This window comes from Cebus imitator, unplaced genomic scaffold, assembly GCF_001604975.1.
Source record: "Cebus imitator isolate Cc_AM_T3 unplaced genomic scaffold, Cebus_imitator-1.0 Scaffold103, whole genome shotgun sequence".
In the NCBI taxonomy this organism is placed as follows: domain Eukaryota; kingdom Metazoa; phylum Chordata; class Mammalia; order Primates; family Cebidae; genus Cebus; species Cebus imitator.
In genome coordinates this window covers 1,705,187-1,721,881 of record NW_016107418.1, presented here as the reverse complement: position 1 = coordinate 1,721,881, position 16,695 = coordinate 1,705,187, and the positions used below count along the sequence as shown (strand labels likewise).

The following is a 16,695-nucleotide window of genomic DNA, read 5'->3' as shown; positions in this document are numbered from 1 at the left end:
GGAGGATAAGACCACAGGAGGAGGGGAACTCAAGAGTCAAAATGTCCTCTGGGGGCCCCACGTGGGCGGCCAGGGTGACTGGCAGGCAGTGAAAAGTCTCCTGCCTCATTCAGCTCCTATGGCATCAAGAGCTACCAACATGGCCTTACATTAAAATAAATGCATGTCCACTTTGGGAGGCCGAGAGGGGAGGATCACCTGGGGCCATAAGTTAGAGACCAGCCTGGGCAACATAGTGAGACCCCATCAGTACAAAAAAAATTTTTTTCCAATTAGCTGGGTATGTTGGCATGTGACTATAGTCCCAGCTACTTGGGAAACTGAGGTGGGAAAATTGCTTGAGCCCAGGAGTTTGAAGCTGCAGTGAGCCAAGATTGTGCCACTGCACCCCAACCTAAGCAACACAGCAAAATGTTGTCTGTAAAATAAATTTTAAAAATGAATGCTATCATGGATAGATGAGCTTTAGGCAACCATGAGGCAGAGGCACCCAGAAAGGTCCTGAAACCCCCATTTCAGGGCAAGCAGAAAGTGCAGGGAACTGCATACACAATTAAACCCCAGAAAGAGATGAGCTCACAGAGAGGACTAAGAAGGGCTGGAATGTGTCTTCCTCACGCAGACAGGTAAAGCACACACAATAGTAAAAGCGTGGAGAGAAGGAAGGAAGGGAGATGGGTGGGCACAAAGAGAGGAGGCAAAACTAAAAGCATCCTTGCAGGAGAGACCGGATAACCCTCCAGCTGACGGAATCGGGTGAAGGCACATGCTGTGCTGCATCACCTGCAGAGCTGTGTACAACCGTGAGCATCTGCAAATTGGCCCCACTGACTGTGACCCTGCCACACCTGCTCCTTATACTGCACCACTACACCTGACCTCAGGAGGACCTACACCCGACCTCAGGAGGGCTCGGGTGCCAAAACCTGGGGCAACCATAACAACGAACAAGGGCCTCATAAAAAAAAAATCTGCAGGGAATTCTAGTAAGCAAGAATGCAAGGTGCAGAACAATGTATATGGAACGCCATGTTTTGTGTAACAGAAAAGGACTATACATGATTGCATTTGCTTGTACTTACACGGAGAGAAACTGGAAGCTTACACACACACACACACACACACACACACACACACACCTTAAAAAGTTTACCTGTGGGGTGGGAGATAAGGTGGATGAAGAAAGGAACACACTGCAAATCTTTTTTAAAGCATTATGATCTATGAACCATGTAGTATTTTACCTACTCAAAAAATCAAATTCAACCTTTAAGAAAAGTTTGGGTGTTACTGATGCCAGTGGCAGAGTATCAACACAAAATAACCACAGAACCCAATCTACAGAGGCGCAACCAAAACATGTAAAAGCATTTCATAATGGTCTCTTTGTAGATAATCAATAATTAACCTGTTACTTGCATGTGGCGGTTGTGTTCACTCATCATCTGGTAACTCACATGATAAGGAGAAGGGCTACCAAGAGCCCTCACCCAGCAAATGTCACCCCGAGACAAAATAAGCCTGAGTCCTGGTCTCAGCTCAGCACTCCCCGCCTTGCAGCCTTTGACCAGCCCTTCTGTGTTCTGCTCAGCTGGTCGCTCAGAAGCGGGGAAGACCCTGGCATAGAAAGGGGCCAAGCCCGAGGGTCTCCTACTGCATCTGCAGTGAACATCCTGCAGCAGGGCTCCGCTGCCCGCACTCACACCGGCCACCCTGACATCAACTGCTGGTTGTCCTCAGAAGCCACACTCTCCTGTTCTTCTATGAAGTAATGGAAGCCTTAAGTATTGCAGCTGGACATATGAGCCTTAAGAATCATGAGCCTAGAACTGTATGTTTCCCAGAGTCACTAGCTACAAGGGGTAGCCAGCTGGCTAAGTTCTGATGGAGAAGGTTTGAGCAGACATGGCATCTACATCTGCTGAGAAACAGCCCCCTGCTGTTCCCTTGTCCATCCTGCTAGCTGCATGGGAGAAGCCTGGGGCCCTTGGCCTGGATTCCTGGCTGGGTAAAGTGACATGCTGGACTGACCACCCCCAGAGGTTGACCGGAGAAAACCAAACCCTTATCTCGTTGAAGCCAATGTTATTTTGGGGCTTCCATCCTAACTGGCAGACACCATTCAACAAAGCTTTCTGAACAGGCTTCCACTGGGGGTTGTTTCACCCCCCAATGTTTCACTATTGCTACATCCACAGAACACTGGATGGGAATGCCAGCAACAGCATGAGTCAAAGGCATGAGGAGCCATCCAGACCAGAAGGTAACACTCCTCTTCACAGACCAACAGACAGACCGAGCCAGCTCCCAGGAGTCTTCCCAGACAGCTAGGAGACAGCATCCTGAAATCACAAGCCCACGTGGTCACATGGACTCCCATGCACGCTGAAGCTCCTGCACGTTATACGGATTGGCTGGGCAGTGCCCTACCATTTCAGAGGAACAAGCAATTTCATGCAAGACTACATGGCTGTGTTGTCAGAAACACAAAGCTATGGCTGGGGAAAAAAAGAAAGAAAGATGCTTAAGAGATTTTAACAAAACGATAGGGCAGGCAGCGAGGCTTCAGTCCTGCAGAACCCCACCTCCTAACACGGCCAACCCCTGCCGTCCCTGCAGACGGGGAGCTGGGCCCTGGCAGTGAGGCCTCCAGATATAGCTGAGGGGGTCCCACCTGTGACCAGGGGCTGGGACAACAAATGCTGCTTTGTCTGGGGGCCAGTACGGCTCTTCATTACCAGGGCATCAGTGTGAGGATGAGCCGCAAAAGTAAATACCATGGGCTGGCACAAACAATCTCTTCATAAAAATAACAAAATTAAATCTCGATTGGCAACCAGTTAACAAGAGGCACCCTTTATAGTTGATGCCTGACCTGAAAATAGCAACAGGTCAAATATGCTCTCAGAGTTTTCAAAGGCTACTATGTTACCTCAAAGCACAGCTGGAATTGGCTTTACTGTACCCTGAATTAATGGGCACCCACAAATTTGGCATAAATATGACTCTGGAAAGCTTGGGATGGCATATTAAAAGTTCTCATTTCTCTGTTTTGGAGTTTAGGACAGCAAGGGTATTTTTATTAGAACTGCTAACCACATAATATTCGTGTTAGTGAAGTTTTGTGCACCGAATGCCCTAGTTTCCTGTCTCCATTCAAGCAGTAAGCTAGTCACACATCAATGGCTGCCTGCTGGTAACAACAGTGGAGGGCATGGCTGGGCACCTGGCCCTGAACCAGGGACCAATTGGGCATATGTGACTGCTAAGATTCCCAATGACAGACAGCGCTGCTCAGCCTCCCTTGCAGCTCAGTGTGGCCTCCAGTGGACTCTTGCCAATGGAATGTCTGTGTGCCATCGGGGTCTGCCCTGAACAGTCCTGAGCACTCCTCCATGCATTCCCTTCCCTCCTGGGAGAGTTGGGCCATGAATGTGCTTACAGCCAGCTCTGACCAGGCAAATGAGGACAACGTCCTGGGGGAAGACAGGGCAAGACGGAAGATGTGTGGGTCCCCAGAGGCCTGTGGCAGAGCTGGCCAGCCAACTTGGACTGCTCACTTCAGGAGTGGAAACATCTCTTTAAAGCCACTCTATTGGCCGGGCACGGTGGCTCACACCTGTAATCCCAGCACTTTAGGAGGCCAAGGGGGATGGATCACCTGAGTTTGGGAATTTGAGACCAGCATGACCAATATGGAGAAACCCCGTCTCTACTAAAAATACAAAATTAGCCAGCAGTGGTGGTGCATGCCTATAATTTCAGCTACTTGGGAGGCTAAGGCAGAATTGCTGGAGGCCAGGAGGCGGAGACTGCGGTGAGCTGAGATCACGCCATTGCACTCCAGCCTGGGCAACAAGAGTAAAACTCCATCTCAAAAAAATAAAATAAAATAAAGCCACCCCATTCTGCCTGGGGCGGGGGTGGGGGGCGGATGCCATGGGGAGGGTCTCTTTATCGTAGCAGTTTCAACCTTCAGTCTTAATGAAGAATCTCACACAAAATTCAACTCCCCATTCTCCATCCTAGGACCTAAAGTATTACCTGAAGATCTGACAAAAGATGAAAAAAGATACATTATGACTGTTTGGCTTTGTTTCCTAGGTAATCTGAGCTTGTCAGTGAGGGCTGGGTGAGAGGCCTGAGATGGCCCAGGGGGGAGCTGTCACCTCAGCTCTGGGTGTCCACATCAGAGGCATGAGGATGAAGGGGCCACCATCGTCAGGGCTGGAGCAGCACAAGTCAGATGTTGGAAAAGAGACAGTCGTGCTCACATTCTGACACTTCGGTCATTCTGAAAACCTTCAAAAAAAGTTCCACATATTTCTCTTCTGTCTACGTTATTTATATAATAGGAAGGTATGTAAAGGTAAAGTTAGGTCACCATGGCACTGCAGAGAAAAATCCTTTCTGAATATGCAATTCAGAACTTGGCCATCAAACAGAATCTGGGGAAAGAAGGATCATTTAATGAGATCTGACAAGAATCCTGAAATATACACAATTTGGAATTAGGGTGATGATCTTATTTTCCTCCATCTTTCTTGTCATAAAATAGTCTTTCCATTTCAGGGGAATAAACCTTCACACAAACTTGAAACATACGAAATACACTCAGCTACTTTGCTGCAAAAGAAAAAAAAAATTAACAAAATATACTCAAATAATGTTTTTTTAAAGGCACATGCCTTCCTGGCCAGTTACATGCCCCAATACATGTCTGTGTCACTAAATATCAAATAAGAAAAATGGTCAGAAGCAGCAACTCACTTGTTCAAACAGAGACGGCCTGATGTGTTCCCAAAATCCTCCTCCGTGAGCTGCCAGTTTTTAACTGATCCTTTCACAAATCCCGATACCATTATGAAGCCCAGGACCAGGACGTTGACACAAGTGAATATTTTGTTGACCATGGCCGACTCCTTCACACCAAGAGTTAAAAGTCCTGAAAAAACGGATAGACAGAAAACCTTGTCTGAGTGTTAACCACGAACTAGGAGGTCCTTCCTGGATAGGGATGAGAAGGCGACTGAAAAAGAATCCAAGTGCATCGAGCGTCTGCAGACCTCTGTGAGCTTCTGGGAATGGGGTGGATTAATGATCTTTCTAGGGGCAAGGAGCAGGGGTCTCAATCACTGAGGTTGTGGGGTGCTTCCCAGGGTTTCCTAGGTGGCCTTGGGAACTGAGACACCCACCCAAGAGGCACCAGAGGACTGCAGAGATCTGGAGCATGAGCCCCTCTCATAGGGAGAAGAAGGTCTGGACCCACACACCAAGCTGCTCCCTCTCACTAAAAGGATGTGTTGCTGGGAAGCAATCTCCAGGAGCAAATCCAGGAGGAAACACTTTGCTCAGTTTCCTGGGAGAATGGGCATTTTGCAGATGAGGAAATTGTTCTGATTGACTTTGGGATGTTAGTGATATTGACAGTAACAGCTGGCTGAGGTTCTGGAACCACTAACATACATGGTTCTTCACTGGACTCAGTGCACATAAAATAACATCTGAACTAGACTAGCTCTAGCTTGCAAACTCACTTTTTTTTTTTTTTTTTTTTTAAGAAAAGTAAGTAATAAAGATGCCCAGGAACCTCTGGCAGCGCTGCCTTTGAGGTGTATACCCCAGCATCACCTTAGAGTGAAGAGACCATTCATAGCTGAAAGAGGTACTTCCATAGCTGAACTCTCCGCTGGGCAAGAAAAGTGGCACCGAAGGGGCCGGTACCACTCGAACACAGCCAGAATTTGAGACCACTGCTCTACTATGGACGCCTCTCATAGTTTTAAAATAAAAACTGGCTGGGTACAGTGGCTCATACCTCTAACCCCAACACTTTGGGAGGCTGAGGCAGGCAGATCATTTGAGGTCAGGAGTTCAAGGCCAGCCTGGCCTACATGGTGAAACCTTATCTCTGCTAAAAATATAAAAAATTAACTGGGTGTGGTGGTATGTGCCTGTAATCCCAGCTACTCGGGAGGCTGAGGCGTGAAAACCACTTGAACCCAGGAGGCAGAGGTTGCAGTGAGCTGAGATCACGCCACTGCACTCCAGCTTGGGCGACAGAACAAGACTCTGTGTCTCAAAATAAAATAAAATATATAATAAAATAAAATAAAAATTGCTGTACCTATGGGATTGAATTCCAAAGTACAGATGTAGAAGATAATTGTGTAATTAATCACAGGGAGAACACCTCGACATGCACCAACATATTTTTTTCTTTAGTGTCCCTCCCTCTCAGGTTTATTAAAATGAAATCTCACGAGTGCAGACTTACTTTCTGATGCATGATTCTGCCAGCTGGACTCGAAATACTGCTGAGACCAGCCTGAGTGAAGTTATTTCAGTTATGTGGTATGTAAAATACGGCATGTCGTTTTTAAAACTCATCCAAGATTTTCTAACCCCAAATGAGAATTTATCTGCATTTCAGCTTCATGTTTACGGAGTCCCACAGAGCAAAACTCGCATCCCCCTGGCCAAGACACGCACAAATGTCACTAGCAAGAAGTTGCTATCAGCTGTGTTTGGGCAGTCTCTGGGATTTTTCAAATTCTGTAACCACAACTCTGTCGTGAAACTTATGTATTGCAAGGGTGTTTTGATGGTTGTTAGGTGTAAAACCATCCAAGTGGTCTTCAGACGCCCCAGGCACACATTCGTGTTCCAGACGGGGCTCATTCCTCCACATTTTCCTGGCGGATGAATGACAGCTTTGCTTTCCAAATGGTCATCCACTGAGTCAAAAGAATTTTTATTCCCAGGATACTCACATAAAAAGCCTGCCCAGTGCTGACAAAATCTTGCTCCACAAACGGCTAGGCTAAACACCTAAGATTCTCTTTTAATGAGACAGCACACAACTCAACAGCTATGAAGCAGGCCAGCCCTGTATGAATCTATAAGAAGCCATGAAGACAGGGACACATAAAGATGCCTGCATGAAGCACAAAAACAGAACAAAAAGAGATGGGGGTCATGGTTAAAGAGACGAGAAAAGAAAGGAGCTTAACGGGAGCCTCTCACCAAACCTCTGCCCAACACTCTGACCTCATCTCTTTCTCGGCGTGGGCTTTACCTGTCAAGATGAGAATTATGATCACGGCGAATATGTCAGGGTTTTCGGCCAGCACGCCGGGGGCGTTCAGAGCCATGTGTGTCCGCGAGAACTTCCCGATGGGTCTCCCGATCAGCTCATCGAAGGTGGCACTCCAGGCCCTTGCTACGCTTGAAGTACCTGCCACAAAGCACACACAACAGAGGGGATGGGAGGACAACGGTTAGCAAGGTATTTGTAGTGGAGCTCCAGGCTGACAGCATCCTTGCAGGAGTCACAGGCGGCGCACCGGAATCTCACGGCAGCAGCCAGACCACAGTGCACGCTGAGCCAGAAGTGATGGGTGACCAGTGCCAAGTGCGAGAAGGCTTCTAGGGCCTGCAGGGGAATGCATTTCACATCCTACCCAATATGCACAGGTGTCTATCAAATATATACATCTGAATAAAAGTTTGCAAAACAAGTGTTGCCCTTACCATCTGAGAGGCACTCTGACAGTATTTAATGGTACCTATTTTCATCTAAAAAAGTAAATACTGATGACAACACATGAAAAATTGACTTCATAATGCACTCCTGGGGTACAACTGGCAGTCTGGGCAAACACTGCTTAGGAAGCCTGTTTTCTAGGAGCCCCTTGGTAGCAGAGGTGATGGTACCTGCACCCCCAAAACATTGTTCTCCCAGCAAGAAGAACGGTCCTAGGAGGTCCTTGAAGGGGCTGTACCCCATCTCAGGGACAAAGCCACTTGCTCACCTCAAAGCAGGCATCAGCCACCTCTGCCACTTTGTGCATGAACCTGACTTGGAGGCCACGGCGTCCCCAGAGTGCAGGAGCACAGACAGAGCCCAGCCCTCCTCATTCTCCCCGCAGCCTACGCCCTCCAGCGCTGAAGAACGCCAGCAGGGCGGCACCCGAAACACCAAGAAGAGTTGGCTGCTCTCTTTCACTCTCTTTAATTCTGAAGACAGTCAGAGCGTGCTTCCAGTGATGTGTCTCAGGAAATGGCACTAAAATTCCAGTATATGCAGAGAGCACTTTCCTTTATTTTCAAAGGGGGCCCTGTTGGTGACCATGGTCCTAATTATCCACAGCATTTTGCCAGAGTGATCTGCAGAGATTCAATTTCACTATTTGATCTTATGGTAAGTATCTCTGCAACGATCAGAAGTTTAACCACATTTCTTTCTCCCGAGCAGCCAGTCTAATATGAATTCTATAAAAATGGTCTCACCATCTCCCTGTCACCCCCAGAGCGGCTGGCTCACAGCAAATCTGGCAGCCAAACCCTGTCCTGCTGGATGAGAGGGGCTACCCGGCTTTTCTTCCCAGCCTACCCCCTTCCAATTTCTAAATCACGCCTTTAACAAAAAAAATGTTTGCTGGAAAAACTGCCCTTCCCAGCAGCTAAGGCTGCAAAGAAATTTTTAGAATGCATGTAAATGGCCTCACACAAGCCAACGGCACTCTGACAGAGCCTTTCATTTGCTGGTCTAGATGCTGCAAGCACTTCATGCTCAATGTGTATTTTATGCTCAGGTAAATCCTCTGGAAACATGACGGTCCATTTGCAATAGCTACATTCCCACTGAGAGACTTCAGCTTGTGAGAACCATGTGTGGTTGTAAGTTTTGATGTGGCACTGAAAGAAAACATTATGAATTTTATTTTAGAATTCAGAAAAGTAAGCTATGTTGGCTCTCAGCAGATACTGCAGCTGCTGGAAAGAAAGAGAAGGTGCTGCTCAGAGAGCATGAGTGTGTGCCCTCCACCAGCTGTCCTGATGAAGGGGCAGTGGTGCCCCCCCATGCAGAGATAGTGCTGTAGGGAGCCCAGGGCAGTGAGGGTCCTGGCAGGCAGCATGTGTGGCAGAGAGGGTGGGGTAGGGCCCAGTGGGAGCTGAAACAGAAGCAAGATGGGACCTACATGGCTCAACTTACCAAGTCTTACTATTTTTCGCTATTACCAAAAAGTTTGCGGAAAAAAATAAATGGCATGTCGAGTGGCCATTGGTACCCTTTGCTGCTTCTGAGACTTAGGTGTTTGTTTCTTTTAACTGGATGTGTTCAATTTCAGTTGTAATCAAAAAAAAAAAAAAAAAAAAAAAAGGCATAAAGAGAAGCAAAGCATGTTTACCTGGCAAACTGGAAAGATTTTCTATGTCTGCTTCTTTATTTGCTGGGTGGTTATGTTACAGGCCGAAGCCCTGTGCCCACACTGCAGGGAAAGGGGCCCTGGCTACGTGAGGATCACAGTCAACAAAGGCCTTAAAAACACGCAGACTCACCGAGAGCCATTCTGCTCCTTAGACAGTTTTAAGGAAAAGAATCATGGCTAAGCCCCAAGACATAAAGTAATTAACTGTGTATAACAACAGCAAGAATGTCATGGAAACAATCTGAATGTCCCATAAAGACAGCCTATACGTTACGCTGTGTGTATAAATCTACATGACGGTAGGCAAGCATTACAAGTATTACTATGGAAAAACAGCTAACGATATGAGAAATGTTTCCTATACATTGTTTTATAAAGAGATAGACTGTACAAAAACACACATTTAAATTCACAAAAAATGTTAATAATAGTTGTATCGGTAGATGGTAAACTCCTGAACAGAGGCTGTCTTATGCCTTCATGGGAACATAAGAGAGTGTCTTATGCCTTCATGGGATTCCCTAGTATCTAGCACAATGCCCGGCACAGAGCTGGTACTCAATAAACATTTATTAAAAGAAAGAATGAAGGAAGGAAGGAAGGAATAAGAGAATTAGTTTCTCCAGGTTGTCAGGCAGGGTATTTCTACTTTCTTCTTTGTGCTTTTATTTCCCCAATTTTTCTCTATCAGTGATGCATTTGCTCTAGTAATCAAAAAACATACTAAAAGAAACTAAATACTTTTAAATGATTCAGAAACATCCCATTAATTCTGTGACTCTCACGTTAACAAGAATGACTTCCCCATGGGGCATCCGCCCACACTGGAGCTGGGAGCCAACAGAAAAGTGGCAGAGAGCACAAGCTCCAGGCTCCCTGGGACCTACCGATGATGTAGGAGAGGATTAAGTTCCAGCCGGTGATAAAGGCCCAGAGCTCCCCAACGGTGACATAGCTGTAGAGGTAAGCTGACCCTGTCTTGGGGACCCGAGCACCAAACTCCCCGTAGCATAGGCCGGCCAGCACCGAGGCCAGTGCAGCGATCAGGAAGGAGATGACAATGGCAGGGCCCGCATTCTCACGGGCCACCGCTCCAGCCAGGACGTAGACGCCGGCACCCAGCGTGCTGCCCACCCCAAGGGCCACCAGGTCAAAAGTGTTCAAGCAGCGAGACAGCCGTGTCTCCTCCCGGCTACAGTCCACCACCTTCCGCCGCAGCATCTGCTGGCCAATGTTGAGCAGGACTTTGCACCCCATGTTGCTGTTCAGATCTGTTGAAAAAGAACAAAGACGTTTCCTGACTGCTCCTCATTTCACTCATTACTCTCATCTTATCGCATTACCGAAGCACACACAGTGATCAGGTCCTTCATAATCATTTCCTGCTAAAATGATTTCATTCGCAGAATCCCACCGCCGATTGTCAGAAGCACGCAGACTTCACTTTGCGGTCTCTGAGCTTCCGCAGTTATTTCAGCTCCTCTTAATGGAGACTCTTCCACGGGTGAAAATGATGTGTAGAGGAACATGCATTAATGACAGTGTTTCTACACTCAGTCATCAGGCGATACACCAGGAAAAACAAGGTGTTATTTCAAGTACGCTGTAATAGAAGGCAAATCAAACCACATCTTAATTTCATTATTAAATTATTAAAACTCACAGACCCAGAATAGCAATAAAAATGCCTTTTTTTGTTTCTTTTTGGTAGATTTTTCTAGGATCCCCAGGGTAAGGAGCATGTTGCCTCCACTTTTAAGGTAACAAAGAGATAGGTCTAAGCAGAAAACTGTTGAGTTTTTACAAGTGAGGGCTTTTCATCACTGTTACTCCTCCAGGAAGCACTTTTCCTCTGGGCTGGAATGTCAGCCCAATGCGTTCTATGGTATATGATAAATATGCATGTCTGATATGCTCCTGAGCACTTATCACAAGAGGACACGTATTCATTCATCCCACTGTCACATGGAGCATGCCCCGTGACGGTCCACGACACCTTATGCCTTGTGAGATGGCTCTGAGAATTGCTTTCCTCCCACCTACAGGCCCACCTTGCCCAGCCAGATGCAACAGGTGAGCCCTCAGCAAGGACAGACCAGCAGCCACCCTCAGAAAGGGGGAGCTCTGCTCCCCACACCTGAAAGGAAGAGACTTCCTTCCACAGAGTCCAGGATGGAAGGGAGGAGGTGGGAGGATATATAAACTCTTCAGTGGGGAAACTCGAGAGCCAACGCCTGCGGCAAGTGCCTGAGGCCAATAGCAGTGACAGACACGTGGGCATGTGATGTGACGGGCACTTCACCTCCTTGGTCTTTGCCCCAAAACACACGGCCCCAGGCTAACCATGGGAAAATCAGCAGGCACATCCCATTCTACAAAATACCTGACTGGTTCTGTCACGGTCCTTAAAAACTCAGAAAGTCTGAGAAATGTCAGATCCTAGAGGAGCTAAGGAGATGTGAGGAGTAAATGCAATGCGGGGTCCTGAATCAAATATGGATGACAGTTAGCAATGGCACATCAACACTGATTGTAACCAATGTACCCACCAGAGTAAGGCACACATTACTACAGGAAACGGTGAGGGGCGCATGCAAGCTCTGTACGCTTCACAATTCGTCTGTAAATCTAACACTATCCTAAAACAGAGTTTATTTTAAAAATCTAAAAACAGCAGCATGTGCACAGATAAGCTATCGTCATGAGTTTTGGCTACTAAGGTACACACAAAAAGTCACCACTTTATTCATGTTGATCATCATCTGTTGGTATTTGCTGACCTAACTCAGCTGCAATTAAGTCACTTGAGATGGCAAATCTAGAAAAATCCGAGCCTAGCCACCTGAATGCTTCCCTGCCTGCCTACGCCTTTGCACCCTCAGCTGCTGGGCGGGTGCAGTGCAGCAGGGCCTCCCCAGGCTACAGCTCAGGGCCCCTGGGCAATGGCCACATCACTGACCAGCTCCAGGTCCTTCAGCAGCTGGGGGTGGTGCCTGCTCTGTTTTATCTGAAGTGCCAAAGGAAGAGAAAAATCTCAAGACTCAAAATTTGGAGCTAGAATGGGGAATAAAATCATCTGATCCTATCCCTTTGTTACATAGATGGGGAAAACAGCTCAGAGAGCCAAGTGTCAAACAGGGTCACGGACTCTGCAGGCCCAGTCCTCTGGGGTTCCGGTGGCATCACAGGTAGGAAGGAAATTATATCATGGTAGAGCAGGTGGGGCAAAAGTAGGGAGGAAATGAGGAGGGAGCGCTGCTTGTGGAACAGTGGTGGAGCAGGAACATCAGATCCCAGAGTTGGAGAAGAGCAGGAAAGGGCCTCTGGAGCTGACAAGAGAAGAGCAAGCAGAGAGACAGACAGCTTCCCAGGTTGTTTTCAGCAACGCACGGGACTGCTTCTGCAAGCTCTCGTGCCAGAGCAGTTCTGAGGTGTCTCAGCAAGGCAGGGATCCCCGGGGCTTCCTGGGCAGTTAAGAGAGAGCCTCCAAGTGGTACCGGGGAGCAGGAACCAAGGACCTGACACTGCTGGGACCCCAAGGTCTGCAGAAGGCTCCAACACTCTCCAGTCTTCTCAGGGGGTGATTTCTCCTGGAAACGCCTTTTTCTTTTCTTCCTTTTGGGGTATTAGCCAGATTTATTCAAGTCAAATTGTAAATCACAACAAAGCATTTAGTAGACAATTGCTTGGATAGTTAAGTTAAAAGGGAAAATGCAACATTTCAAGATAGCCCTCGGCTGAAAAGCCTGAGCGGGAAGATGTGCGAAAATTGCTGCAAAGTCACTTTTCAATATCCCTTTTGGCAGGGAGGGAAGTATTTTAAGTAGACGGAGCCTTGGAGAGAAACAGGGTGTGAAAGCTCCTTATGACTTGCACTGTTTGGGATCTGGCTGGGAAATGCGGCTGGGGGCCGCACAGACCGCGACTGCCTGCCCCCATCCTCTCCCAGATGTCGTTTCTGCTCAACAATAAGCACATTCCCTCCTTAAAGCACTAAAAGCCAAGGGCAAGGCAAAGACAATGCTACTCCACAGTATTTTCTTTCCTAGGCTTCACAGGGTAACATAACCTAAACGCCCAGAAGGTGAGACGGGTCACCCTGCCTTTTTCTGTCCTGGGCTGTCCAGGAGGGCTGTTTCCTGGTTTGCACTCCTTTCTCAAAAATGTGCTGTTGTCCTAGGCAGAACCAAAGCCGCAAGAGGAGCCACATGGATTCTTGGCAAGGAGCACACCAGAGCCCAGACAAACTCCGGTAACATAGTTTTGGGCCTCTGTGGAACAGAAGGTGAATGTGAGCCTGCTGATCGCATAAGAGGACAAATGACACCCATGGACGTGCATAGATGCAAAGCCCATGTGCACACCTGCACCTGTGTCACCACTGGCACAGATAACTGCTGCCGGGTGAAAGCCCACTCAAACAACCAAGCAACTTATGCTGGGGGGACCTCTGCACCCCCTTCAAAATGAAGGGGCAGGTTATCAAATTATTGTAAGCTTAGATACAGATAACAGTTTTCCAACAGAATGTGAAAAGGGGTTTTCTGGTGAGACAACTGTGCAGAGGTGCAGCTCATTTCCCCTGAATAGGCACGCAGTGGCCTGCCTTCTTCTTGGCCTGTTTCCCCCGACCAAGCCCAGGGAAGGGCTGGAGGGAAGTGCTCATGTCTCGGTGGGGTGGAGTGGACACAGCTGGACCCCTCCAGGAGATTACTTTTTACCTTGGTTACTTATTAGGTATTGCTTGCTATCTAGGGAGAGGGAAAACTCAATTCCTTTGGAAGACGCTGGAACAAAAATGCAGCCAACTGCTGCTGAGAAGCCCAGCGCTGATAATCTGGAGAACATACATGTCCCAGGTTAGGTGTTCCTTTCTACTTCCCAGGGTAGGAGAAAATGAGACATTACTGTTGTCCTGGGTTTATTTTAAGAAATATCCTGTCTCCTTGGAAGTAAAGGTGCTCCAAGTGGTTTTATCCGTCAGCATTTTCTACACATTATGCCAGCGCATACATTCAGACCAGGACTCCAAAGCTGGTTGTTCAACCAACAGTGAGGCTGCACGAAGCTACTCTGCACAAAATGAGTCCGACCATTCCAACCCCCGCAAGCAGTCTGGTTGGTAGAGACTTCCTGCTGTTGGGGTTTACACAGAAAGTTGCCAGAATACTTTGACAGCATTATCTGGAAATTAGGTGGGGAGGAATTTACACAACAGTCAATGCCTCCTTTTGAGGGTGTGATAGAAATTTTGCAAACCCAAGTGTCTTGGATCTATCTTACTCCCTGTCATTTATTATCAAAGAACATTTACCTGAGGGGTATCCTGAGAAAAGCAAGTTTCCCACAAGAATTCTAAATCTGCACTCTATTCTAGTAACCACTATGTAACACTAGGAGCAAAATGACCCATCGGGTCAGAATTTGAGATAAAGACTCTCATGCTCTATTTTAAAGATTTCTGCCGTTAAGTGAGCGGGGTTGAATGGTGTGATGTTTTCGCCCTTGAGTTTAATGGATCATTCCACCACTGACACACTCCAGCTTAATGGCTTCCTTGAGGGACAGGAGGAGTCAAAAGCAAGAGGGAAAACTCAATTCCTTTGGAAGACACTGGAACAAAAATGCAGCCAACTACTGCTGAGAAGCCCAGCGCTGATAATCTGGAGAACATAAATGTCTCATGCCCTTCTTGAAAGAAATGCCCTTCTTTCAAGAAAATCTCCATCTTGGTAAGAAGCCAACGCTTTTAGCTTGCCCTTTCAGTGGCCTTGAGAATGGCCTGGGCCCAAGTTGACCCCTTTCACCAGGCACCTGGCAGGAGCCATCCAGAGGAAAATCTTTCACCCGCGCAGCAAAAAGACCGTGGTCTACATTTGTACCAGGCTAAGGAATCTCTGTCTTTGCTAGGGTGGTAGCAGTATTATAGGATACCATAGATGGATGGGCATAGTCCAATGGCATCTTTTCCGTTTTCTTGAACAAGAACGGCTGGCCAACCTCACGGCTGGCATGTGGGCAGCTGCCCAGCAGTCCCAGAGTGCTCTAGATCGAGTGTGCACAGAGGGGGCAGGGCTCGCACAGCTGAGTGAGCTGCAGCCACAGATGGGGGAAGGGGATGCTGGCCAGGGTGGGAGAGGACGTGGAGTCTCAATGACAAGGGCAAAATGTGTGCTGAAGGAAGTGACCTCAAAGCAGGATTCACTTCCCCGCAGATGTTAGGAGGCCCAGGTGCAAGAACTTAAATTTTAAAAAACAAGTCAGATCAGATGGGACTGGCAGACACGAAGGATGGAGACAGAAGGAGGTAGGCATGGCAGAAAGAGGTACGAAACTGACAGAACCGAACATGGTCTGGAGAAGGAACAATGGAGGTCCCTTAACAGGCAAAGAGACTCCGAACAGAAAAGGAAAGTAACAGTGGTCAGTGCCTAAGGCCATCAAAGGGCAGGTCATAACTGACCTAACATGGACTCATGAAGCTCCCAGGTGAACTGAGCCTGGCACAAAGGTAGATCATTCTTTCTCCTGTCATCAGAAGCCACTGCCAATTCGGGTATGAGGGGCAGGGAGCAGATAGGAGGATAGATCTTAACAAGCTTAGTACATATCAAAGGGAAAACCCTAATTCATAAAAATTCAATTCACATACAATGTATAGAAGACTGACAGAGAACAGCATGACTGGGAAAATCATGAGTAACCTGCTCACAAACATTGAATACAATTTAAAATTATTCTGGATGTAAACATGATGTCATTAAGGGAAGTAGAAAAAAATGGGAAAACCCCGTCTTGTCCAAGAGTAGGAAAAATTATGAATAACTTGTAATAAAATAGGACTAAATAATGTAGCCATTAAAAACATCTTTCTAGACTATGTATAGACAATGAAGAAATGTTCATGATAGGTTTACAGAAAAATACTACAAAAGTATATATTTTTGGATAAACAAAATACATATGTATTCTTTACATGTCAGATAAAAAGTATATCAAAATATTAATAGCAGTAACTTTATTATTCACTATCATAATACTTCTCAAAATTCCCTTTAAAAATTCTATTTTGTTTTAATCATCAGAAAAACACGTACAATCATACAATCTTTCCAGAGTCACTCCGCATTGCAGAAGGCATGTTCGCCTACAGGGAGTACAGGCAGAGAATACCTTTCACCGTGCAAAGCATCACTAAAGACTGCATAAGCTCTGCACGGTGGTTCACACCTATAATCTCAGCACTTTGGGAGGCCAAGGTGGGTGGGTCGCCTGAGGTCAGGAGTTCGAGACCAGCCTGGCCAACATGGTGAAGCACCATCTCTACTAAAAATACAAATATTAGCTGGGTGTGGTGGCAGGCGCTTGTAATCCCAGCTACCCAGGAGGCTGAGGCAGGAGAATCGCTTGAACCTGGATGGCGGAGGTTGCAGTGAGCTGAGATTGTGCCATGGAACTCCAGCCTGGGTGACAAGAGTGA

The 16,695-nt window shown here is 47.1% G+C and overlaps 1 protein-coding gene across 3 annotated transcripts in view; it reads right to left on the bottom strand.

The window, feature by feature from the left end:
- The window catches only part of SLC7A1 (solute carrier family 7 member 1), an 83,139-nt gene that overhangs the window by 16,145 nt on the left and 50,299 nt on the right, over positions 1-16,695 (bottom strand). For all 3 annotated transcript variants that reach the window (XM_037741684.1, XM_037741683.1, XM_017537487.2), the window contains exons 2-4: positions 10,103-10,486; positions 7,079-7,237; positions 4,771-4,945 (exon numbers count right to left, since the gene is read on the bottom strand). In XM_037741684.1, coding sequence (XP_037597612.1) covers positions 4,771-4,945; positions 7,079-7,237; positions 10,103-10,472 — 704 coding nt within the window. In that variant the 5' untranslated portion in view covers positions 10,473-10,486. The remainder of the gene's footprint in view (positions 1-4,770; positions 4,946-7,078; positions 7,238-10,102; positions 10,487-16,695) is intronic.